At 39.6% G+C, this 27,763-nt stretch overlaps 1 protein-coding gene across 7 annotated transcripts in view; it reads right to left on the reverse strand.

Annotated features, from left to right (window-relative positions):
* The window catches only part of NTRK2 (neurotrophic receptor tyrosine kinase 2), a 408,028-nt gene that overhangs the window by 357,431 nt on the left and 22,834 nt on the right, over window positions 1-27,763 (reverse strand). For all 7 annotated transcript variants that reach the window (XM_070375397.1, XM_070375394.1, XM_070375396.1 and 4 more), the window contains exons 4-7: window positions 12,246-12,320; window positions 12,062-12,133; window positions 7,583-7,651; window positions 4,249-4,403 (exon numbers count right to left, since the gene is read on the reverse strand). In XM_070375397.1, the coding sequence (XP_070231498.1) occupies window positions 4,249-4,403; window positions 7,583-7,651; window positions 12,062-12,133; window positions 12,246-12,320 (371 nt within the window). The remainder of the gene's footprint in view (window positions 1-4,248; window positions 4,404-7,582; window positions 7,652-12,061; window positions 12,134-12,245; window positions 12,321-27,763) is intronic.

Here is a 27,763-nt window from a genome sequence, read left to right on the forward strand (position 1 = left end):
ATAGATATATAGATATGTTTTAAATGTTTGCTGAGGGTGAGACCTAAAAGAAAACCCAACTGACCATTAATCCATGTTTTAAATAAGACTTGAAGACTTGAGGATATTATCCAACATGGAATTTCAGAGACAGAATTTAAATCCAACAATCTAGAATAATCTGATGCTCAATCTAACTTCTCCTAAAGAATCAAAGTTGGGAAACTGTTGTGAGGAAAATTAATACGTGACTAAGCCCCAGACGTCAGTTTCTCCCTCTCAAATCTCTAGAAATTACATCAATTTTTTTTAATAAACAATCATATTGGAAAATAAGAAGCCATTGTATTGCTGTATAAGAACTATGAGAAACTGCTGAACAAAAGAAAGTAGGGAAATGAAATTAAACAAAAACAGCACAGTTCGAAACAGACACGAGCATGTACTGCAACAAAACAGGGAGACTGCTGTGCTGACCTGAGACTGGAGGTGGACTGCAGGGCACAGTGGGGCCTCCCCTCCACCAAGCCACGGGGTTATTGGTTAAGAAAACAAGAAGAAGTGACAAGAGGAGTAAGCTTTCCTCATCCCACCCTGGCCCTCCCACCTCAGGCACAGCATCCAACAATTGCTACAGCTGCCCCCAGGTAGAAGCAATGACTACGGGAAGTTTACAAGAGAAAATCAGTCATGCTAGGTACTGAGGATACCCTAGAGATAAGATGAAACACTATATGGAAAAGGGTGTTTCAATCATTAAAAAAAAAAAAAAGCATCACTAGAGATTTCAGAAATTAAAAATTGATTGGCAGAAGGAAAAATTCAGTAGCTGGAGAAATAGCTGAAGGGCAAAGTAGTGAGTAAACAGGCCCCCATTATGCAGCACAAAAGAACCAGCAGATGGAAAGTATTATAGAAAGAGTGAGAGGTATGGAGAGAGAAGCCAGAAGTGTAAATAACCATCTAAATAAATTAGAAAATTCTTCCAGGACTGAAGATGTGAATACTCACACTGAAAAAGTACACTGAATGTCAAACAAAATAAAATTTTAAATACACACACACATGCCTAGTTACACTGTAGTCACATTTAAGAATAACATGGATAAGGAGAAAATCCTAGAAGATTCTAGAGAAAAAAGAAAAGCATGGGCTACCTATCAAGAAAGAAGCATCAGGCTGGCCTTGGGCTTCTCATCAGCAATACTGAACACAGGGAAAACGTGGTGATATCTGCAAAAATCTGAGGAAGTTATCTTGAGTCTAGAATTTTACACTCAGTCAATTCCAATGAGAAGAAAAAATACAGGCTGATTTTCCATTGGGCAAGAACATGAAGATTTTTTTTTTAATTTATCTGAAAGAAATATTAGAAGATACACTCCAGCAAAAAGAAAAACCACTCCAAGAGGAAGTAGTGGAACAAAATTCCAGGACATACAAAGAAATAGTAAATCCTCAAAAACATCAAGTAACAATCTAAAAATAAAATCTCACATAATAACAATCTGAGAGAAGGGAGGTGAAAGTACAGGGAAGTAAAAGCATCTTTTCTCATCTTGTTGGGTATTCTTTCTGGATACTTACAGAAAATATGTTTAAGTATGTGTGATAAATATTTTGGCCTTATATAATTTATAGGGGAACAATTTATAACTTTCAAACAATTAAGAAAAATAAAACAATGACCAGTATCAGTGGAAGGAAAAGGAATAATCTTATAGAAAAATAGGCAAGATATAAGTAGGCAATTCAATGAAGAATAATTGCAATGTCCAAAAAACAGAAGATACTCAATAGCAATCAGGAAAATTAAAACTAAAAAGTAATGACATACCATTTTTTTAGAGATACAAAAAATAAGAAGCTTGCCATAAGGTACACTTTGCTAGGGTGGCTATAAATTGGTAATCACTTTTCAATGTACAAACCATATTAACCAAAAATTCTGTTTCCTACTATGTACTCTAAAAAGCCTTTGCATCTGTATGTATGTAGAAAGATTATGTATGAGGACACTTGTTGAAATAGTTTTGTAATAAAATGGGAAATGCCCATCAATATGGAAAATTTAACATAATCAAGATATATTCTACCATGAACAGCGGACGAGGATTTAAAAGATATGATAGATCTATGATTACTGATCTGAATGATCACAAACAAGCATAAGACAAGTTTAATATGCAAATGTAGGAAATTATTTTTGCAAAAATTTGTATTAATAGTATTTGTGCAATTATAAGAAAAAAACCTTTGGAAAGAAAGTAAAAATCAGCAGAGAAAGAGCATAACAGCTTAAGAACACATACAAAAAAGTCTGTCAGTTCCTCTTTTCTAATGTTGCTTTATGAAAAGCATTGTTGACACTGAAATTAATTTTGAATATGACCATAAAAGTAATCATTCAGTCCTAATCAATCAACCAAACACATGCCCTCTAGCAGTGGATTCAAGGCCTCACTCTTGTACACAGAGTTCATTGACTAATTTGTAGGAAACAAATTCAAAAATATTAAAAATTGACAAATTGGTCAGGAAACATTAGAACCAGTTCACTCCTATCCCTCCCTTACCCCAATCACAATGGTCTATCAACAACACATTAGGTGGGTGTATTATAGGAATGTTCTCAAGACAATATGGTCAAAAGTTAAAAAAAAAAAAAAAAGAATTGGTTTCAGGCAAGGGCAAAGCAGACGTCTATTAAGAGCCTTTTGTGAAATCAGAGCAGGAGTCAGATGCTTTCTCTTTCCCCTCTCGGTGGTTGCTGAAAGTGTGGCCACAATAGCCGTGGGGACTTGGGAGCCAGCCAAGTGGCCAGGTGACTCAACATTCAATTTCTTGCCCCTCTAGGCGATTTCTCTCAGTGGTACAAATTTATACCAGAATAGAGAACAGTTATCAGGAAAAGATAGATATTAAAAGCTTTTTTTTAAAGTACTGGCTAATAAAGAAAGCTGAGAGAAGTTGACAAGGGACAAAGCTTTATTCCCCATTGTGAAATCAAAGGGCCCTCGTTACAACACAAATCTGGGGAAAGGGTAACTGCTGTCTTCTAAGATTCCTCGGGGGAAGAAACAAATGCTTATCGTTCCTTTATTATGTTCTCATTAAAAATGAGCAGCAGCTATATTTTCCTTAAATAAAAATTGACTCCAAACAATAGACTCCTCTGAAAATGAAGACTTGAAAGTTTATGGTTAATACACAGATTCCCCTTGGACAAGAACCAGGTGCTACATGACAGTCTGCTGTGTCACCAGCCACTGGGCCAGAAGATCACATTTAATTGTGAACTGATTAACTGGTTGACTGATTAAAATTTCAACAGAGAAATAATATGCATATGTGGGTACTGCAGAGATATGTCCTTAGAGCCCTCGGCAGTAAAATCCTAACCAGAACCCTTGGATTTTCCTTTCTTGTAAACACACTGGCACTCACAGAGCTATTTTATGATATGGTGCCCTTTTAAATTCTGGAAGTACAAATGCTGGGGAGAGAAATGGGGGACAAGACTAAAGGAGGCTGTAAATCCAGACATGGGAGAAAGCATGTTTAAGGGCACATTTGTGGCACCCCACCAAGAGACACTGACATCTGGGACCAAGACAAGTTTAAGGGAATGTTCTATATTGAATTGTATGTTCTCATGCTGCCAGGACACATTATCCCCTGGGATCCTTCCTCTACATCAGTAGTACCCAACACTTTTGGTACCGGGGATCACTCTCATGGAAGACAATTTTTCCACAGAGTGAGGTTGTGGGGAGGGGGGTTCTGGCAGTAATGCCAGAGTGATGGGGAGCAATGGGGAGCAGCAGATGGAGCACTGACCACTCGCCCAATGCCCACCTCCTGCTGTGCAGTCTGGTTTCTAATTGTGCAGTCCACAGTCCCAAGGGTTGGGGACCCCTGCTCTACATAGCCTGGGTGCCAACCAAATATATATGGCTAGTGAAGTACCACACTCTCAGCAGATACTTTTTGGATGGGTGGATGGATGGACAGAAAAATGAACAAAGAAACAAAGGAATAAACAGTGTACACTTTTTCTGCATGCTTAAAATCATCCACTGATCATTAATATTCTACTTGCAAAGAATGCTCAGCAAAGCTGCTCTCAGCTACTGTACATAAACATGGCCCAACCCAGTAGAGACATCCACAGCATATATACAAAATCTGGGTAATGGTCTCTCTATCACACAATGGCAATTAGATAATTAATAGCAAATAGAACTCATTGATTTAAAGGTATATTACCACAATGGGGTATCTGCAGGTTTGCCAGTGAAATATTCTTGCTGTTTTCATCCAGACAGTACAAATCCTGAGTTTCTGGACTAGGTTTAGTCTCTTGAAGAGTCTTGATCCACATAATGTCACAGGAGCATGTAAATGGGTTGCCCACCAGGATTCTACATGGAACAAAAATGAAATTCAATCAGCCTTCTCTTTCTCAGTTTTAGCTATAAAAGTGTCTAACAAAGCACTAATAACATTATGAATTCCTTCCATTTGGCAATCTGTGGAAGACACACCCATCTTTATAGTATAACTACTTATTATTCACTCATTAATTGAACACTGATCTTCTGCTATGTGTAAACACCTCCATAGAGGCTAAAGGATGCAAAGTGATATAAGACCTTTCAGACCCATAGGGAAACAAGATAGGAATAGAAATAACCATAATGTAGTACAGAAAACAATGTCTCATAAGATGGAGAAAAATAAGATGCCATGACAAATTTATCAGAGTTATTACACTGTTTTGAAGATCTTAAGGGAAGAAGCCAACGTTAAGTTTTCAGGAACATCAACATACTGACTTTTAACCAGGTTAGAGATTCAAGTGTTACCACTTAATAAGTTCAAACTTCAGTGGAGGACAGAGCAATTTTATCTGATCTAAAAATGAGATTATGAATACAAGACAAAAGTGTGAGTGCCAGGAGGGTATACTCCCGGCTTTCCAAATGACATGATCACAGTCCAGTTTGACTGGTGCAAGAAAGTCAAATTGGAGTGAATGTGACTGATGGAACCTGGAAGGAAGCTCTCGGACATCTTTCTCTCTCTCTCTCTCTCTCTGTCTTTCTCTTTCTATCTTTCTCTCTCTCACACACATACACACACACACAGAAAAACACACAGACACATACACACGCACGTGCACCCATCCCAACCTCAGGTTTTCTGAGAGCAAGGGCAACTGAGCTACAGGCTGAGCTACTTAGCCCCTGTCAGAGGGTGTCCACAGAGAAAGCCACCATTCAGACATGCTGCCTCGGACTCCTGTGGCCTGTGATTGGTAAAGGAGGAAGTAGTCAAGAGGAAAATAAAAACCACAAGAAAAAAATCTTTAAATGCTTTTTTATAATACTCAGTGGCCTATTTAAGATGACTTCCATTTATGGAAATGAGCCTTTAAATGAGGCCATTTAAAATCATTATGTAGACTCTGCCTGGCATTAACCACAATACTTGAGATTTCCTTGAGGACAGGACCTGGGCTTTGCAACATCATTTACTCCTGTGGTTTTCTGGTTGGATTCTAAGAATCTCAGGGAATCCCTGGAGACTTTTCCAGGAGTTTCTTTGGGGAAAATGTGGTCAAGGCATATTAATTTAATTTGTGTTGGCTTGACAGCCTCCAAATATCCCTCCAACACCAAAATAAGAATTGACACTACTGGGTATGGAATATGCCTTTGAATCCACAATGTTTAAACTCTAACTAAGTTGTTTCCTGGTGTTTTGAATCCATGAAAAACTAAGAAGGAATAAAGAAGCAAAGGGATCTTCAATTATAAATACACCAGTGTTCATCCGACCACACAGCACAGGCAGACAGCTGGCTTCTTCCTCACACACTGAGCAGACTTCTTTTGCAGTGATGGTTAGAGCAGGTTAGACTTAATCTGTTTAGGCTTCTACCTCTTCCACTGGATAGCAGAGTCCTGGAATGCACAAACCTTTCTCCTTACATCCCCATGGCCTAATGTCATGTTAGTTTGATTTGTAACAGGCACACAGTTAACATTTGTTGAGTGACTTGATCAAATATGCTACAGGGAGAATACTGAGACATGTGAAAATGAAACCAGAATCCAATTTTTAACCCATCACAAAAAGTCTGTGCAGTGATGCTCAAAATTTTTATACTAAGTAGCTTACTCTACTTCACATGTCTTCCTTAAGCTTTGTATGCCCAGCCCTAAGTTAGAACCTAACTCAAATGGCTCAGATATAAAGAATCCACCTGCAATGCAGGAGTCCCAAGATAAATCCTTCGGTTGGGAAGATCCCCTGGAAAAGGAAACGGCAACCCACTAAAGTATTCTTGCCTGGAGAATTCCAGAGACAGAGGAGCCTGGTGAGCTACAGTCCATGGGGTCGTAAAGAGCTGGACACGACTGAGCACACATGCATAGGCTTCATTGCTAAAATAGGCCAACAGAAGCCTCAGTTAATCCTCAACTAAACTCTTGGTGGGTTAGAAAACCAGTGTTGCCACCTTCTGGATTATGTTTATTCCAAAAGAGTTGCCACCACGTAACTCTCTTTATTACCTAACTCATTAACTTGGCATTGCTCTACTAGTGGCATCTTCTAATCTGCACAATTTCTTTGTGAATTAGAGGTGGACCCTACATCCCAGGCCACATATAGGTTAAGAAAAAGGTATTGCCTAGTACTCAAAGACCTGGTCCACCTTTGCTCATTTCTGACACACACATCCTGGGCTTTAGGGTTCTTTGCGTAGGAATGTCAACAGTTTATATTTGCTTCACAGTGACAGCACAAGAATTAAGAGGACTTCTCTGGCGGTCCAGTGGCTAAGACTCTGAGCTCCCAATGCCCGGGTTCAATCCCTCATCAGGCAACTACATCCCACATGCCGGAACTAAAAGATCCCAACTGAAAGAACTGGCAAAGCCAAATAAACAAATGAATAAGAATTCAGCACACTTGGAAATGCTGGCTATCAAAGATCAATAAATTTCTTTGTTTTTCCTATTGTTTTACAACAAAAGGGATTTAGGCATGAGGATAAATCCTGAATGCAGTGACCGACCCTGTAGGAAATCTCACAAAGATAGGTGGGTAGGGAGAGGGTTGTCTCTACTCCAGTGTTCATTAAGGGCCAGTGGGCACTGTCATTTGGAGCATAAACCAACAGTGCGTGCTGGCTTTGCCCACTGGTATTAATATTTCCTCCTTGAATGCATTTGCTCTCCATTAGGCCCTGGACAGAACAAAAACCAAACCAACGCTATGAGATGTGTAGCCATACTTTTCACACAAAACCCTTATCTTTTCCTCTCCTTTAGAAAACAAGTCCTTTATGTAAAAACATTTAAACTCATCATAAATGATACATTACTATTGAGATTTCTATTTTTTTTACTGCTGAATCATACTCTAGTGAAGGAATAAAAAAAAGTAGCCCACAATTAAGAAATCGTTTTTCAACTCATTTTCAAATTTTGATATAAAAATAGATTTGCAGCATCGCTTATTTTTAAAAATACTTAATTACACTTCCCTTTGAAATTATTTTCCGCAAATGCCATACAAAATTATTACTTACAGCTCAGACAAGTCAAGGTGACGAAAATGTTTCCTAGACAAAATCGTCAGTTTATTTCGGGTAAAATTGCTGAAAGGAATCAAAAACATTAAATGTGAATTACAAGTGTACATTTCCGGAATAAAGTATTTAGAATTTTTTTTCAAAACATAATTTTATTTGATCATGGTTCCTGCCTTACTTAGATCCAGTAATCTTTTTCTTTCACCTTGAGATATCTTAGTTTTTCCTGCCTCTGCTATAATTCTTGCTTGAAAGTGGGGTTGGGGTGGGGGGTTTATAATTTTCATAATGTCTATTTTAAATCTCTTTTTTACCCAAAAGTTTCTTTTCCATATTCTGAGCCAAGTTATATACCTCCTAGAGATATTTGACTTTCTGAACAATTAATAGGAGGATTAAACTAAATTAAATTTAAAGCAAAACTCACTAGACGAAAAGATACTTCAAAAATAAAGAGCATCATGAATATTCTGAAATATTAACATGACACACAAAATTTTGAATGTTAACTGACTTTAATACATCCTAATCGAAAAGATAATACCTATTGATTAACTCCATGTGCTTGCTTCTAAATGACTTCCAAATAACCAAACAAAATTCACAATGAGAACAATAAAAACAAAATACCAGATAAACAAATAATGTCTCAGATTTTGTCCAGAACAAATAGTCTAGCAACATATCATTTGAAGATTTGGACCATCCAGACAATGAAAATATGTGCTATTTGCGACTGAAAAATACTAACGAATTTACTGACATGTTTCAAATATATATATTAATAGTTTCATTTAATGAAACAGGAGTTTTAGTTTCCAGTGTTCCATGCCATGAGACCTTGAGCTGGGGAGTTCAAAGCGTTAATACTGCCAGCTGACTCCTGTGAATTTGTTTACTGGTCGAATTTATTTTAAAAGGGTGCAATGCTTGGGCCTCTAGACATGTGTTTAAATAAGTAACATGAATGTAAAACAAATATTAGCTTTTACAAAACAGCTGAGCCTTCAACAGTTTGCGATGAGCCTTTCAGTGTATGATTCCAGTTTAGCAAAGTGAGCACTGGGTTGAGAGTCAGGTAAATATGGGGGAGCTAAGAGGAGAGCAATCTTGGCCACACTGAGGCTAGTGTGTTGTATCCATCCCACAAAATCATGCGTCAGGGTCTCCTGGTATGTCTGGCCAGTTTCCTCCAGAGAGAAGTTAAGGACCAGGAGGAGCTAATATATGAACTAACACTAGTCAGTGGATGGATAAAGAAAATGCCACTTTGGCAGCTCATAATTCGAGAAGGCACATGGGCACTTCCAGCTTAATTCTGTATTGAGACTTCCTCTCATTCAAACTTCACTCACACCAAGATGCCCTCTTTCTTCTATGCTGGCATCTTTTCTCTTCACACTGAGTGTAAAGTGCTCACCCACATGAAAAAATAATCCAGAGGAAAGTTGTAAAATGTGCCCACATAAATCTTTTCTTTTGGAACGTGAATTACAAATGGGTTTCACTAGAGTATAATACATTGACAAGTTACTCTGTGTGTCTTCTCCACAGCCTGTGAGGCACACATGTTTTCATCTTCATCACAAATCCCCATTCTTCTGAAGGAAAAAAAAAAAAAAAAACCTTATTTTCCTCCCAAGAAGAATGAGGAATGAGGATGCAAAGAAAGAGGACATACTCACTGTCACAGTTCCAGGTCAGCTAGCAAGCCAGCACAGGGGCAGCTGCCCTGTCGAGCTGCTAGCAGCACAGCCCAGAGCCGGGAACAAGATGAGTTTTATGAACCATACTTATTATTGGGGCCAAAAGCCAAAAGGGAGGAGGAGAGGAGGAAAAAAAATCAACAATCCTCTTACTGTTTGATTATAGAACTTGTGCAAAGGAGCTAATTAGCACCTCTGCAAAGCCCCTGGAAAACACAAATACTGGTTTTTCTCACAGTTTCTGAATTCTCGGGGACTGGGCAGGAATTAAAGGCATCTAGAAATAAACTCAGGGATCAGTCCTAGGGGGCTCCGGACAGTCAGCGTGGGGTACTAAATAAGCACACTGTAGGAGAGGAATGATGAAAGTAACAGACAGGATCCAATCTGAATGTCCCTAAAGCCCAAAGTGAAACAGATGCTCCTGTGAATATTTTTATTTTGTTGGGAAAACTCAGAGAGATAATCAGTATATCCCAGGGGTAGAGAGAAATAGCCTTTCATACACAGATCTTTATCAGCTCCCGTACAGTCATGGTGCTGGGAGTCAACTAAGGATGCTGCTCAGGAAATCAAGGAGAACACACCAGCACCCCGAGTTCTCAGTCATAGGAAGAGGTTGAGACCCAGACTCAACCCTTCCTCCCCGCCACTTCCTAAAGCCAACTGCTGAAATGAATTAGAAGCCTCTTTTGTCATGTGACTATCTGAAGCTTACTGACACTCTGATTTCTGTCTAAATATCAGCCTGACTTCATGCTGTCTTACCATTTGACAATCACCACAAATATCAGTAATGTTTGTAGTTTGATCAATAATTAGACTTCCCAACTGTTGGCTGTTAAAAAACTAGATTATGTCCATCTCCTTGGTTTCCTATTTTCAAATGACGCCTCTTTGGGAGACTTGGACAAATAATTGACTTTAGATAAGTACGTATAGCCCAGAGAATGCCTTTAAAGTCATCCTACCATATATCAGCCTAAAAAAAAATTACAAAAGGTGGCTTTCGTTTTCATGTAAATATCTTAGAACAAGGAAAGTAGGGAAAATAGAAGAGGCACAGTAGAATCATAAATAAGTCTATTTGTAAAACCATAATTAACCATGTCCATGGGATTTTCCAGGCAAGAGTACTGGAGTGGGTTGCCATTTCCTTCTCCAGAATAATTAACCATAGCCCACTCTTTAGATCATAACGTCAGGGGAAGTGATGTAGTAAAATAGCCAGTAAAATGCAGTCATTGAGTAATTCAGGTCTATAGTCAGCAGTAATGAAAATACCAGTACATAACCACCAAGGTCATTCATTACACTTAAGTGACTGCATTAGAGCATTTCACCTTTTTCTTGTGTTCAACTTCTTCTCTCTTATTTATGTTATCAAGGCCTACATAAAGACATCAAAATTTGTGCAGGCAAACCAACTACAGAGATGCTGCCAAAAAGCCTCTAAATGAAATGTGTTAATAAAGTTTCTTGGAGTTTTATCACCTTTCTCCAAAAGTTTTGCATTTTAATTCTACAGACTTTATTTTCAAATTGACTTCATCATTAATGCCACCTACGAAATATGAAGGCATTGTACTAGCTTGATGAAATTAAGGTTTTTCATAAGATCAACAAATCACCATGGAGTATCCAGGCAATCTACTCAAAGAGAATGATTTCTTTTATAGACTGGCCTGAGCAACAGTCAGGGAACTGTTCTACCCAAGACAAAGAAAGAGGACAAATGTTACAAGGGATGATTCTCTCATTATATGCAAAACACATTTTATTTTCTGTATTCTTACTAAAAGAACATAGCCATGATGAGCCCTGCATCAAAATTCTGCCACTTTCTATCTGGAGACCTGATTTTATTAATACATTTATGAAATGGGAATCAGAAAGATCCTTCCTACCAACTGTTAGAAAAATCAAGTGAGATCAAGCAGTTAAGAATTCTGCAGGTCAACTATAGACTATGAAATATATAAGGTGTTGTTGCAGAGAACCTGCAAAGCACAAGAGCAACAGTCTTCCCACAGAAATTCCTACTGAAAACTTGGGGTGTGGGGGGTGACAATCAGAGCTTAAGGGTGGGTAATCCTCTGCTTCATGAAGAAACATCTTAGGAAGGCCACACCTTATTGACTAAGTGCCATCGTCTAAGAGGATTTAACAGTAAACAACCTGAGTGATCCCACTGTCTTATTTCCATTTGACGTCAGTTGATATCACCCTGACTTCAGTGGAAGCCTTTGCTATTGTTACAATCGTCTGAACCTCTGGCATGTTTCATGATTGATTTTTCTCCACTTTTATCAATCACAGCAGATAGCTTTTGGAAAATGAAGGTTCAAAAGAGGACCTACTGTAGGAGAAAGTGCATGAGCAGTTTTTAGTTCCCTGTGAAGGCCAAGGCCAAGTCAGTTTCTTTCAATTCCACTAGTTTGATGTCTTCCAGGGAACATGTCATGAGTCCAAGGAAAAGAATCGAGAACGCTGTACAGGACATAGTTTTCACATCAGACTCCTTTCTGTTGGTCTATTGCTCTGTCCAAGATGGAAATGGCCCAGAAATTCATGAAAGGGAATAAGTAGGCTGTTCTAAGTACCCCTCTGAAGCTATTCAGAAATCAAAGCTAATGTTTCTAAGCTATTGTCGAAGCTATACTAACTTTTAAAAAGAAGATTTCTAGCTGGGAAAGGAGGAAAATAAACAGAGGAGGAAAACACTGAATAAATTGGGTCCTGGGAAACAAAAGAATCAAGCTTTACTTACATGTGCTGTAAGTTGCTGTTTTTTAGGAATGCTTTATGAGCCACAGATTTTAATCCAGAATCCACAATGGTCCTAAGAAAGTACACAATGGCGTGAATGTTAGAACTAATGAACACCCGTCCCTCTGACTATTACAGAGCATAAAAAAGTTCTGATATAAGGTATGCAAGTTCTGAGTACTCACAGGTTTTTCAGTCCCACGTAAGCTTCAAGATCATCTTCGTTGATGATTTCTAATCTTTTCTGATTTGCAATGTAACTGCAAAAAAAGAGAAAAGAAAAACAGAGTGCAAACTCAAGACTCAATGCAGGAAATCCATAAAAATTAGGCAACTTCCATCCAACCTCACCAGACTGCTCAAGGTGATCCCTCTCCACCCACCTGGCCGCACTATTTATTTTAAATACAGCAAGGGGAGGAATACTGAGTGTGATCAAGGAGAAACCATGGTTGAGCAGGTTTCATATTCAATGACAGGACCATCAGGTTTCTTATTAAATTTTTATCACTCTTTCAACTAACAAGTTCAGTTTGCCTCTCCACTCAAGGTATCCCCTGGATACAGAGGTGAAAATAACTTACAAATGCATCCACTACCTCTCAAAAGCGTTTCAATCTGTGACAGCCACAGGGATGCTGGCACCACCACACACAGGACAAGTCACATCTGTGCTCACCTTCCAAGAGTAGCAGTCCCTCCTTCTTTTTACCTCCAGAAACACTGAAGCAGATTCCCCTCCCCCTTTCTCTCCTTTCATCCCTTCCTCCAAACCCTCTCTTCTCCTGGCCCAGGATCCACTCTTTCTGCTTTTGTCAGTAATGAAACGAAATTTTCCTTTCAGGAGCCACATTTCACGAACCCCACATTGCCCTCGTGTACTCTCTGTAGAGGGGCTTTCCACATGATGCTAGTGGTAAAGAGCCTGCCTGCCAAAGCAGGAGACTTAAGAGATGTGGTTTCATTCCCTGAGTTGGGAAGATTCCCCTGGAGGAGGGCACGGCAACCCACTCCAGTATTCTTGCCTGGAGAGTCCCATGGACAAAGGAGCCTGGTGGGTTACAGTCCATAGGGTCACAAAGAGTCAGACACGACTGAAGCGACTTAGCACATATGCATGCAGGCACACGCTCACTCTCTGTAGAAACCTCTTCCCCATCTGCCAGTCCTTCACATACAGGAGTAGACAGGTAATGCTGGTTGCACAGAGAGCCCATCCCCCTGGCTATGACTGGCTTAGAAATGTGCTGTAACCTTGACTGGACTAATGAGAAGCTTCCCTAAAATCAAAAGATGAATGCTTTGACAATGCCTTTTTCTTTCTCTGGGATCTTAGCTGAAAGATTACACAGGCTTGGGGATTCCATGAGAAATATTTCTACCACAGGGAAAGGTAATGTTCAAGAATGAAGTCAGCACACAGGAGGAAAGACAGCTAAGAGATAAAAAGAGAGACAGAACTCTGAAAATGCCACTTAAAGCATTTGGATCCACTTGTCTCTGAGGTTAGTTTTCATAAAGAAAGTTTGATCTGAAATTTCTGTCACTTGCAACCAGTAAAGTCACCGGTAATATAAACACAAAGCTATCAAACCTATTACCATGGAATTACCCTGTGCTGAAGTTATCTGAGCATCTGTCTATTCCCTTTTCTTAGATCATGACCTCTTTTTGAAGATAGGTGGATCCTGTTTTGTAATTCTTAACATGCACCATGGGGCTTCCCTTTTAGATCAGTTGGTAAAGAATCTACCTGCAATGCAGCAGACCCAGGTTCAATTCCTGGGTTGGGAAGATCCCCTGGAGAAGGAAATGGCAACCCACTCCAGTATTCTTGCCTGGAGAATCCTATGGACAGAGAAGCCTGGCAGGCTACAGTCCATGGGGTTGCAAGAGTTGGACACGACTTAGCAACTAAACCACCACAACATGCACCATAGCATCTAACAAAGCACCTCGTACAAAGCAGGTCTTCAAAGATGAAGGGTGGACAGACAGATGGAGGGATAGAAGAATGAATGGGCAACACTTGGAGCTCCATAGACACTCCAAGAAGTTGTATTAGAATGGATTTCCCTTTCTTTTTCAAAACATTTAAGATATATAACATCCCAATTAAGACACTGAAAACAAATATGTAACCCTACTGTTAACAACATTAATTAAATGAGAAAAATAATAGCCAATGAGGGAAAAGATATAGCATCTATAGGTCCCTTCTGCTCAATCCAAAAGAAGGAAAAAGATATCAAAATACATGGTAACTATTTGGACACCCATTTTTAGACGATAAATGTTAGAAATAAAATAACACACCTATTTTTAGAAAACAAACTTTAGAAATAAAATAAAAAGGTTCTGAGAGAACCAAATCACACCAAAGAGAAATAATTTTAAAAGGACCCACAAAAACTTTGTCTCCTGTTACATAAGAAAGCAACACCAGGCGACGTCCAAGACAGGGGAGCATCTTCTGCTCAAAGAGCGAGGCTCTCCCCAGTACCGGGAGCCTGGAACATAATAGACTTGCAGGAAGGATTCACTCCCTTCTTTGCTTCTTCACACAGAAAGAAACATTTTAAGACTCCACCCTAATTACCAAACAACAGTTTTTAACATGAGTTTTTATGAGATATTTCAAAATTACCACACTTTAGATATTTTTCCCCCAAGATTTTCAATCCACTAACATTTTCCAGTAAAAACCATAGTAACCTCCTTCTTCCAAATCACTTCCCAATAAAAAACCACATTCCAGAGAGCCCTATATTTTAATGCTTTTTTCATGCATTTGGCAGAAGAAAAGGACAAACGATGTAGGCAAGGCTTCCTTCAGGGTCACAACCAGGATTCCAGGGAACTTGTTCCCTCCTCACAGCTGAGCTGGCATGGTGGCTGTCACTGTTCTGAAATCTTCAGATTCTTCAGCTCTCTCTGCCTGCCTCGTCACTGACTGCATCAGGGCTTGACACTCAGGAGGTATTAATCAATGTCTGTGGCACAAAGCATTAATGTTTACCTTTTCCTTTAATTATTTATGCCCTTTATTTTACTGTTATTTCATTTTCATCAGATTTCCAATTTATAAACTCCCCACTTAAGCCTGGTGGGCTGCCGTCTATGGGTTCGCACAGAGTTGGACACGACTGATGCGACTTAGCAGCAGCAGCAGCAGCAACACTTGTATTCAATAAAATACAATGAGCTAAACATAAAAACAAAAGGCACTGAAGAAAGAAAAGCCAGGGAAGAGATATCAGTGAAGCTAGGAACTGGGTTTAAAACATATATTTTGGGTTAGCGAAAAAGTTCATTGGGGTTTTTCTATACAAGCTAATGGAAAAACCCAAATGAACTTTTTGGCCAACCCAATATTTGCTGGAAAAGGACCACAAGCTTAATTCTAAGCTTTCCAGTGACCAATGCCCAGGAAGAGAAGAAAAAGAAGATACATTTAGTCAATGGTAAATTTACAGTGATCATGAGACGAAAAATAAGTCAGATGTTAGGCAATACATAACTCTTCTTGAATCTAAGACAAGACAGAAGATTTTGCTGAAAACCATCAAAAAAAAAGTGAAATTATGAAAAGTGGTCACTGGAGAATATTCTTCCACTGTGGAGGCAGGAATGCCAGATAAAGAATGGATTTTCCTCCTGGTCAAATGGAAAAAAATCAACAGAAGAGCTGGATGCAAAAGTCAGCAAGTGCCCCTGTGGATGCCAAGAATTCTCTGTCGTAAGTTACCATCTGCACAGATGCCCACAACATAGCTGTAGGCCAGAAACTGCTCATGAAATCTACCCCTTAAGAAACATTTTTTTAGGTACCATTAAGGAGGAATCATAGACTGGAAGCCAGTAAAGTTAATAACAAACAATTCACAGAGGGGAACACCAACAGTCCAGGAACATATGAAAAGCTGCTCACCCCTCAAGGAATCTGAAATGCAAACTAAAATAACATGGACTTACCATTCCTTTCCTGCTAGCTGGACACAATGTTTAAAAGCTGACTATATAAAGCATTTCTAAGGATCAGTTAGTTTTCTCACATTGCTCGGGGGAGCATAAACTGACACAACCACTTTGAAGAGTAATTTGCCAGTATCCTAGAAAATTCTACCTCACACGCTTTATAGAGTCCAGCAATTCCATTCTAGGTTTTCATCTGAGAACCACATGAGGAGAAACATATGCAAGAATATTCACTTGTAATACAGTCAGAATAAAAAGCTGGAAACAGCCCAAGGGTCCATCAATTAAGAAACAATAAAATGAGGTTTTTTATTGGATTGAACCAGATCTTCATATTTGAGCAGAAAGAAATCTTCATGCTAAGTGAGAAAAAAAATAAGCAAAATTTCAGACTGATATGTGCTTATAATATAAAACAATTGATGTGAACTTTTAAAAAGACACAGCAAGGGGGGGTGGAGGGATAAATTGGGAGACTGAGCTTCACATATACACACTACTATATATAAAATAGATAACTATTAAGTACAGAGAACTTTACTTAATACTCTGTAATGACCTATATGAGAAAAGAATCTAAAAAAGAGATGATATATGTGTATGAATAACAGATTCACTGTGATGTACAGGAGAAAGTAACATAACATTGTAAATCAACTATACTCTAAAAAAATTTTTTTTAAAGCAAAACAATAAAATGACATAAAACAATACTACATAGTGAGGGATATTTGTAAGGTATAAAAAGAGGAATGCAAGGAAAGTCATCTTGGGAAAGCAGAATGGGTTTGGGTCAGGAATAAAGAAACAGAAACTGTTAAACTATTTTATTAAACTACTTCTTTTCTTAAAAGAAAAATGCCTTTGTAACAAAAAAGACAAAAATATTTAAGTATCAGTTCTGAATATAAGCACCTGAAGTTACTGTTATGTCATTACACTTTTATGAATTTTTTAAGTGTATGAAGAAAAAAGAAAGAAAGGAGGAAGGAAGGGGAGGAAGGAAGGAAGGAAGGGAGAAAGGGGGGAAAGAAAGAGGGAGAGACAGAGACAGAGAAAGCCACAAGAGAAATGACCACAGGGAAGATGAACTCCAGGGCTTCTCAGTTACTAGGTGACCAAACACACTTGGGCTCGAGTCCCTGGTTCCTTGGACTACCCAAAACCAAACCTTCTAAAAGCTTTCTGCTCCCTGCCCCTGAGCTCCTGGATGGGACCAGAAGACTAAGAAGCATGCTGGGCTGCCCCCTACTGGTGACTTTCACGTGCCTCCACCAGGTTCTTGGCAACACCAGGTCTTCTGAGCTCTGCCCTCTCATCACTCCCACTAATCAGAAAAGCAGCAGCTACAGAGACTAACCTAGGGTTAGGAAGGAGGGAGGAAGGGCCAGGCTAGGGCAGACAGCTGAGAGACGCATGGACAGGCAGTGAGGCAGACTTCCGAGAAAACCTTTTCCTGTCACTCCAGTCAAGGTGATGTCCAACTCTGAGGGCTCTTTACTGAGCTAAGCTTTGCTTAATAGAAGTTTCAAGAAGGGTTTCACTGTCAACAAAGCAGTGGAAAGGCCCAGCATTTTGCTACACACCTTTCTCTTGCTGACAACCCCTAGCTCTTCTGGCCCGTGCCTACCGGTCTGGAAAGCTAAGGTCCCAGGGGCTTTAAGGCAGAAGGCCTCCCCCTAGAGCCCATGCCCCAGCATTCCCTTGAATGCAGACAAGCTTTCCAGCTTCTGTCTTTCCAACCTGCAGATGCTGCTGCCTTAGCTCTCTCTCTCTCTTCTTAACTTTTTGGTTTATATTGGAGTATATGCTAAAGGTGAAAGAGAAGAGTGAAAAAGCTGGCTTAAAACTCAACATTCAACAAATGAAGATCATGGCATCCAGTCCCATCACTTTATGGCAAATAGATGGGGAAAAAGTGGAAGCAGTGACAGATTTTATTTTCTTGGGCTCCAAAATCACCATGGACAGTGACTGCAGGCATGAAATTAAATCAGAAGGCAAGCTATGATAAACCTAGACAGCATATTAAAAAGCAAAGATATCACTTTGGCGACAAAGGTCCATCTAGTCAAAGGTATGGTTTTTCCAGTAGACATCATGGAAGTGAGAGTTGGACCATAAAGAAAGTTGAGCACTGAAGAATTGATACCTTCAAATTGTGGTACTGGAGAAGACTCTTAAGAGTCCCTTGGATGGCAAGGAGATCAGACTAGTCAATCCTAAAGAACATCAACCCTGAATATTCACTGAATGGACTGATGCTGAAGCTGAAACTCCAATACTTTGGCTGCTTGATGCATAGAGCCAACTCACTAGAAAAGACCTTGATGCTGGGAAAGATTGAAGGCAAAAGGAGACGAGGGCAGCAGAGGATGAGATGATTAGATAGCATCACTGATTCAACTGACGTGACTCTGAGCAAACTCTGGGAGATACTAAAGGACAGGGAATCCTGGTGCACTGCAGTCCGTGATGTCACAAAGAGTCAGACACAACTTAGTGACTGAAAAACAACAACAACATAGCCGACTGACAATACTCTGATAGTTTCAGGTAGACAGCAAAGCAATTCAGCCATACATATATATGTATCCATTCTCCCCCAAGCTCCCCTTTAAGGACAGTAGGCAGCCTTTGAATAGTGACAGAGACTTTGTGGATTTAGATGCTTAAATTTGATACTCCTTAAGAATTTCTACCTTTTACCTCCTTGACCTCAAAGTCCTCTGGCTCACCCCTCCATCTGCAATGTGTGCAAAATCCTCGCTGGCCTTTGACCATTCTGTTTTGCCCAAATATGCCTTTCTCCTTTACCAAATCTATCTCTACAACTCCTTCTTGGACCTCATATTAAGAGGGTTGTTTTCTATTGTTGATGTTTACTTTCACTACATCCTGAGACCACTATCTACCACCCTAAAAGTTGGAACTTCTCAATGAATTCACCTGAAACTATTCTGTTGTTGTTTAGTCGCTGTCTAACTCTTTCGTGACCCAGTGGATTATAGCCCACCAGACTCCTCTGTCCTTGAGATTTCCCAGGCAAGAATACTGGAGTGGGTTGCCCTTTCCTTCTCCAGGGATCTTCCTGACCCAGGGATCAAACCCACATCTCCTGCATTGGCAGGGGGATTCTTTACCACTGAGCCACCAGGGAGCCCCAGAACTAATCTAGGCCCCTCCAATATCTGAGATACTTCCTGATTTACAAGCAACATCAAAAAGGCTTTTTCTCAATCAGAACATTTTTATTCCATCAGTTGGCAAGCATTTTTTTTAGCTTTTATTTTCCTTCTTAACTTCATAATTAAGAATTAGAGGGAATGGAGATACATTTTGTACCCACCACGGTATTTTTCTACTAACCTATATAACTCTCCTACTAAATTGTTAACTCCTTAAATGGAAGAGTGTTACTCATCAAACAGTTGCATGTCCATTTCCTAACTGAGAGCTAATTCTCATGGAATACTGGCTGACTTAAAGCAATCAATCTGACCTCCACATTCCCCAGTGGAGTTTTTATTATCTCATTGGAATGACAAGACATATATACACTATAAACATTAAATGAAGATTGTGATAATAGGAGACTTCCCTGGTGGCACAATGGTTAAGAATCCATCTGCCAATGCAGGAGACCCAGGTTTAATCCCTGGTTCTGGAAGATCCCATATGCTCTGGAGCAACTAAACCTGTGCACCACAAGTACTGAGCCTAACTTCTCAAGCCGGAGAATAGTAACTACTAAGTCCTTGTGTCCAACTATTGAAGCCTACATGCACGGCACAATTAAATTTAAAAAAATTGTGATAATAGAAAATAAATTCATTTGTCATACAGAAAACATGGAAACAAAGTAATGACTGGAACAGAAGACAGCCAATTTTGAAAGCAAAATTTGTCCTATCTAGAAGCAAATTTAGATCACAAACATACAACCTAGTCAATCTAAATACTCATTAATTTTTCGTAAATGATAAAAACTAACTGCCCTCGGAAGATGAGCATTCATTTGCCATCTCAGTCTCAGAAATGTTACAGCTAGAAAGAATCTTCAGATCCAGCTGTTCTTGACCTTGAGGGGGTGATGCTCCTGAAGGTCAGTGCTCACTGCCACAGCATCTGATGAGCAGAAGAGATGTTTCTGAGCAGAGGTGAAGCAGCTGCACCGCAAGGGCAAGTGAAAGAACCTACAAGATATGACTGGGCAGTGAAGGCTTCCATAAGGTCAGTCCTTGAAGCGTCCCCAGAAAGTCAACAGGTAAAGAATGCAAATGTAAGCAAAGCCCACACTATTTGCCATTTTACTCTGTTTCATCACCAAAGCTTCTCCAGCCTCAATGTGACATCCAGGGCCCTAGGCCTAACAAAAAGTTCATAGCTGGCTTTTCGGGAAAAAAAGAGAGAGAGAGAGAAATTTAGGAAAAATTCACAGAAACATTTTTGAACTACAATTTCCTAGAAAGGATACTCATCCCATTTGAAAATATTTCACATTGGCTTTAACAACCTATCAAATAATTCCTCCAGGCAACCTTTCCAAGTAACAAAGAGTGGTTTCTAATGCATCTTTTCTTCCTGTGTATTAGCTTAACAGCAATATCACTCCAAAGCAAAATATCCCTTTACCTTAGACTTTGTTTGGAGAAGGAAATGGCAGCCCGCTCCAGTATTATTGCCTGGAGAATCCCCATGAACAGAGGCACCTGGCTGACAACAAGTCCATGGGATCAGAAAGAGTCGGACAAAGACTATGTTAGCTAAACTGTACTTTGGCAATATATCAAAAAGAAATAGAAATAGCAGTGAATATTTCTAATGGTCACTCTTCAAAATGGAATCATTTCCCAACACTCTGGTGACCCCCATCCCACCCCACCACATAAATAAGTAGTCAAGCTAATAAAAGTAGATAAACTCAAATTTCACAAGAGATTGTGATATGAGCTAAGGCTTACAGCCATGGGGTGAGGCATTTCAACTCCGATTGGATCCTTTCTGCCGTAAGCTATTCATCACAGGTAATACGATAGTGCTTAAAAAAAAAAAAAATTGCCCCTTGGGCTTCCTGGTGGTCCAGTAGTTAAGAATCCACCTTGCAAAGCAGGGGACACTGGTTCAATTCCTGGTTCAGGAAGATCCCACATACCATGGGGCAACCAAGCCCCTGCACCACAATTACTGAGCCTGTGCTCTAGAGCCCAGGAGCCACAACTACTGAAGCCGCGTGCCCTAGAGCCCGTGCTCTGCAACAAGAGAAGCCACCGCAATGAGCAGCCCACATACCACGACTAGAGAACGGCCCCCACTCTCCGAAACTAGGGAAAACCTGCACGAAGCAATGAAGACCCAGTGCAGCCAAAAATAAATAAATAAATATTTAAATAATTGCCCTTGTTCCCTGAATCCACAATAGGGTAGCTTTAGTTTCTCAGCAAACTGCTAAGAAGGAGCTTTGAAGATCAGTCCATGATGAGCCAAAGCAGGATTCAAAAGAAGACTTTCTCACTCCTTCAATCCAATCTTCACAGAGGGTCCACTACCCTACCTGTGACAACATGAATGCAGAGAATACCAAGTAAGCAGGCTCAGAACCTGAATTCCAATAGCCAGCCTAATAACACAAGCTGATTAGCATCAGCACGCCTATGTTTTTGACCAAGGGCATAGAAGTAGCCCCAGTAATTCTTCTTGATAGAATGCTATGTGCTGGACACTGGGGTATCCATGGGTGTCTCACTTAACCTAGCAAAGCTACCAGAAGAGCACTATGATTTTTTTTTCTGCTTTTTGGAAGAGGAAACCAAGGCCAAAGCTTGCCAGGTGACATGCCCAAGGTCACACGGCTGCCAAAACAGGATTTGAACCCAAATATACCTGCCTCTGAATTCTAAGTTCAGAGCCACTGTATCACACTACTAGGACCATTAACTTGTAAATCCTTCACCTACAACAAGATATAATTTCTAAAGTTTCTACAAAATGGTCCTTTGCAAATAATCACAGCCTGAAAACAACAGTCAATGAAAAGGAATGAGGACATTTTACAGGATGCTGTCAGGTATTATATCTACATAGAGGTAACAGGAGATAAATAAAATATCTTCTCAGATTTTTACACAATGCCAAGCTCTGAGAACTGCAGCTTCCTAGAATAGCCTAAATTCCTTGGGAATTTAAGAATTCAAGTGCCTGTGGAGAGCATGTAAAGAAAACAAAACCCTCCTACACTGCTGGGAGGAACGCAAATTGGTGCAGCCACTATGGAAAAGAGTATGGAGGTTCCTTAAAAAACTAAAGATAGAACTACCATATGTTCCTGCATTCCCACTCCTGGATATATATCCTGAAGAGACAAAAGATCTAATTCAAAAAGATACATGCACCCCAATGTTCATAGCGGCCCTATTTGCAATACCTAAGACATGGCAACTACCTAAGTGTCCACTAGCAGATAAATGGACAAAGACGTTAAATATATATACATGCACGCACACACACACACACACACACACACACATATATATACACACACATATATGTAGGGAGGCTTCCCACATGCCACTAGTGGTAAAAAACCCACTTGCCCATGCAGGAGATATAAGAGATGTGGGTTCAATCCCTGAGTTCGAAAGACCCCTGGAGAAGAAAATGGCAACCCACTCCAGTATTCTTGCCTAGAGAACCCCATGGACACAGGAGCCTAGCAGGCTACGGTCCATGGGGTCGCAAAGAGTCAGACGCAACTGAGCAACTAACACTTTTCACTTTCCCGGGTGGCTCAATGTTAAAGACTCTGCCTAATGCAGGAGACATAGGAGATTCGGGTTTGATCGCTGTCAGGAAGATTCCCTAGAAAAGGAAATAGCAATCCACTTCAGTATTCTTGCCCAGGAAATCCCATGAATAGAAGAGCCTGGTGGGCTTCAGTCCAGGGAGTCACAAAGAGTCGGACAGGACTAAGCAACTGAGCACGTGTGCGTGCATATATATGGGCTATTACTCAGCCATAAAAAAGAATGAAATAATACCATTTGCAGCAATATGGATGGACCTAGAGATTATGATACTAAGTGAAGTCAGAGGAAGACAAATATTGTGATATCACTTATATGTGGAACCTTAAAAATAATACGAATGAATGTATATTCAAGACAGAAACAAACTCACAGACTCAGAAGACAAACTTACGGTTAACAAAAGGGAAGAGCAGAGGGATGAATTAGGAGTAGGGGATTAACAGATGTACATTACCATATATAAAATAAATGACAGAAATTTACCATGTAGCACAGGGAACTATATTCAATATCTTGTAACAAACTATTAATATAATGGAAGAGAATTGGGAAAAATAATAAAGATATACATATATATATATGTGTGTGTGTGTGTGTGTGTGTATAACCAAATCACTTTGCTGTATACCTGAGACCAATACAATATTGTAAATCAACCATATTTTTTAAAAATTGAAGTGCCTGGAAAATAGTGTGTAGTGTAAGGGATAAACAAACCCCACTAGCTTCACCTCTCACCAGTCATATGACCTTGGGCAAGTCCCTACACCTCAGTCTCCTTGTTTATAAAACAGAATAATAAGAATACCTGCCTCAGGGAGTTGTTAGAACTATGAGCAATCTGCCCAAGCCACATATAAGGACCTCAATTAATGCTAATTATTAACAATGAGCAGAAGCCTGGGGCCCAGGGGCCAGCTTGGTCACTAACCAGCTGATGAAATGAATTTCAACCTACCTCCAGTGCCCACATCCATGGAGGTGGAAATTTGGGCTTGATAATGTCTCAGTTCCCTTCAGCATTCAAATTATAAGAAAAACTTCAGCAACATATTATGAAGGAAAAATATCTCGGGTTCCTCTCTGAGTGTTTATATAGAACTTTTCTTATCCATTTCTATCAATGGAGTGATTCCCAAAAAGAAACACTGCAATTTGTGACCAGAAAAATTAATTACGGAAAAATACCTTAGAGCTAAATTTCTATCTAAAACATATCAGTCTCCAGCAAAAAAATATAAATTTGACTTAAACTAAATAATAGCCTCCTATGAAAATTTAAGGTTAGACCCCAGCCTACAAATACGTGTCACGTAAACCTTAAACCAGAGGGTGAGAAGAGTGTCAATATAATTAAAATAAATAAATTCTGTTTTTAGCTGCTAGCTTTCCAAAATGGGAAGATTTCCCATTTAAAAAAATCTGAATTTCCATATTCTCTTAAAGAGCCAGAAGGTCTTTCAAACTAGACTAGCATTTCTTTCTGGCAACCTTCACAGCGAGCATTGCCACTGGGGGTCTGGGGCACATTTCCAGTTGGTCACAGTCCATCTTCAGCTATTTCACTGGCTCATGGAAAGATTTAATGACACCTGATTTAATTCTTGCTTGTAATTTCCTCTGAGACATCAAACTTCCAACTTTTCTCCTACACTGGTATGTCATCTCCATGCACAGAGATCCTTACAATGAGTCTCATCAGATAAAATGACACAGAGACCACAATAAAAATACCTCCTAAAAGACTGTTCTATACATCAGTGTCTCTTTTATGGGGAGGGAGAAGGGAGGAGGGAGGAGGGTTCAGGATGGGGAACACATGTATACCTGTGGCTATATTCGTGTTGATATATGGCAAAACCAATACAATATCGTAAGTTAAAAAATAAAATTAAATTTTAAAAAAATGCCTCCTGTTTTTAAAGAAGTTACTTCTACCTGTTCCAGAACCTTTAGAAACTTCTTCTGTTGTTTTAAAAACTTAACTAATATGGACACAGACATAAGCCAAGTATAACTTTATACTATTCTTGGTACAAAGGTAAAAAATCCCCAAGAGGAGCAAGAGACATGTTTTTCTTGACCAAAAAATGGTTTTTCTTCCCATTTATTTACCATTTCACATTAGTTCTCAGATCTTTCAGTAGATCATAATAACCTGCCATAGCAAACCTGAGGAGACAAGTACTAAATGTGTACCACGGCACAGTTTTGCCATGTCAGATGAAGAGCTCTGGGACAGAAATGGTCCTGATACAGAACCGCCATCAAGAAAGAGGCATACGTGATACTGGAGCCAAGATTTTTATTTCAGACAGGTGTACTCTCATATTGGTCCATGTGAAAGTGAAAGTGTTAGCTGCTCAGTCTTGTCTGACTCTTCTGACCCCATGAACTATAGCCTGCCAGGCTCCTCTGTCCATGGAATTCTCCAGGCAAGAATATTGGAGTGGGTAACCATCCCCTTCTCCAGGGAATCTTCCTGACCAAAGGATCAAACCCAGTTCTCCTGGATTGCAGGAAGATTCTTTACCATCTGAGCCACCAGGGAAGCCCTTGGTCAATATTAAACCACCAGGAATACAAGTCAGCTCACTGGGTCACTCAGGGTACACTCTTCAGTTAATTTATCCTGGCAGACCCATGAGAGGCCATCCCTCTTGAGGGTGGGGGCACCCCAGGAGCCTGAGAGGACTTTTCGTCTGGCTGGGAAGCCGTCTGGTCACACCTGCTCTGAACAGTTTCCAGGCTAAAATCATCTCTGCTGGGCTCTGTGGGTGGATCTCTGTGGTCTCTATCAAGCATCTGTCCACGTTCCGAGGCTGTCACAGCACTGCTTCCCCAGGCAAGCCTGGATCTGCCTGCTGGTACCTTGGTAGCTCATCTTGTCCGCAGACAGGGTGGCTTCCACCTGGATGGGCACACAAGTTGGGCTGCTTGGTCTTGTGAAAGGATGTCAGCCCCACCATCTGTTTGTCTGGCTTCCAAAGAGAATGAATCTGGCTTTAACCAGGAACAGAGTAACATTTTCCAAGTCTAGTCAGAGGGGACAACTTCAGATCATCTGCAATCCTGCTTCCACCCTTGCCTGGCTCAGCAAAGGGGATGAGGGGATGGGTAACTAAGACCCTGCATTGTTTCAGTTTTATAATTACAGTACTGGGAGATTAAATTCTTGGACCACTTTAGTGTCCTTGCAGAACGGATGCCCTTGTCATTGCCCCCAACTTTCACTGACTTTCTCAGTAAGAAGAAAATGAAATTTGCACTTTTCATAAGAGCTGTGAATTGCATCACTCATATTCCCTGTAAAAGAAACTCTTTTCAGAACATACTGCCAGACAGAGCTATGTTCCTGCAGAATTAGTAGGCATTCTCCCCGCTAATAATGAGCTTCTCTTCTCACTGCCAATAAGTTGAGGACAAATGTTGTGCTCAGTTACAGCAACTATATCAACTGTTAAGAGTTAGTTGCAGTTCTTGTCTCTTTTTTTTTCCCTCACTCCTCTCTCTCAGTTTTATCTTATTAACCCTATTGTGTAAAATAATCATCAGTTATTCAAATCCTAGTGATACGTTGATTAATTGTGACATTTCCTATATTTATTATTCAATATACGGTTGCCATTATGATCAATATGCTGGTACAACAGCATCATTTTATAGTTTTCAAAAAATGAACTAGAAAATCACTTAATCTATGATTTTTTGTGTTTTTCAAAATGACTGTCTACAAAAAGTAAAATCTTGCAATTCCAATCCAACACAAAATTATCTTTTCCCCAAATTATCTCTTTTCCTCTTTTCCCATTATTTCGGGTCAATCAAGTTTTCATTGATGAATAGTGTAAAAAAAACTTCCGATGATTAGCCCAGGACTTAAGAATTCTAAAAAGCATTCACGTCAGCACAAATCACAGCATGGTACACTTCTGAAAGCTCCTGGCCTCCGATCAGGTCAAATCATTCCACAGGAAGAGAATTTGGGGAACTAATATTTCTGCTCTAACTTTCAGATAGATCAAACGTGGCACAGGGGAAAACGAGCATCAAGCATAATGTCAAGAAAAAAGAATGATTCAAGTGGTAAAATTTTAGGATTTCTGTGAAGGTCTGTTTTGATTTCGGCACAATTTTTCAGCCCACTTTATAGGCTGTGGGAGTAAGGTGAGTGATAGAATGTGAAAAACACTTCCAATTTTGCCTTTACTGGTTTCACTTCATATGTGAACCTTTAGTGGCTTTTATAGAAGGTTAGAGATTATTTTCTTTGGAGTTAAACTACAAAGATATTGGTGAAAAGGGATTCTAGTCATAATCGGCCATGTAAAGCCACAATAAAGAGAAGCCATTCTACAGAAAGGAAGTGTGAGTGCATCGAAAAGTCCTAAACAAATCTCTTATAGAGACATTTAATTCAAGGAATATATCATAGCTAGAAAAGATGCATATTTTGGAGGTACTTAAAGAATCAAATACATGGAGATAGAAAGTAGAATGCTAGCAGTTGGGGGAGAGGAATGGGCAGTTGTCATTCAGTGGGTACAGAATTTCAGTTTTGCAGATGAAAAGAGTTGTGGATTTTGGTAGTAGTGTTGGTTACACAATAATGTGAATGTACTTAAAGATACAAACTGTACATTTTAAATATGTTAAGATGATATATTCTGTTATGTATATTTTACCAGAATTTTAAAACAAAGAAAAAAAGAAGGAATATATTCTGTAAGGTCTTGCAATTAAAAATGAGAAAGACAGTGAAAAGAGAAAATGGAATACAAATTGATTGATAACCTCCAGAGACCATGGAAACTATTGTAAACAATCTTATATATAAAACGGACCAGGATGATTGGTGAAAACAAAGTTTCAGAACCAAGATCATGACCTAAGTCATAGAAGTTAAATCTGACCCATCA

Source organism: Bos mutus, chromosome 8, assembly GCF_027580195.1.
Source record: "Bos mutus isolate GX-2022 chromosome 8, NWIPB_WYAK_1.1, whole genome shotgun sequence".
NCBI classification, from domain to species: domain Eukaryota; kingdom Metazoa; phylum Chordata; class Mammalia; order Artiodactyla; family Bovidae; genus Bos; species Bos mutus.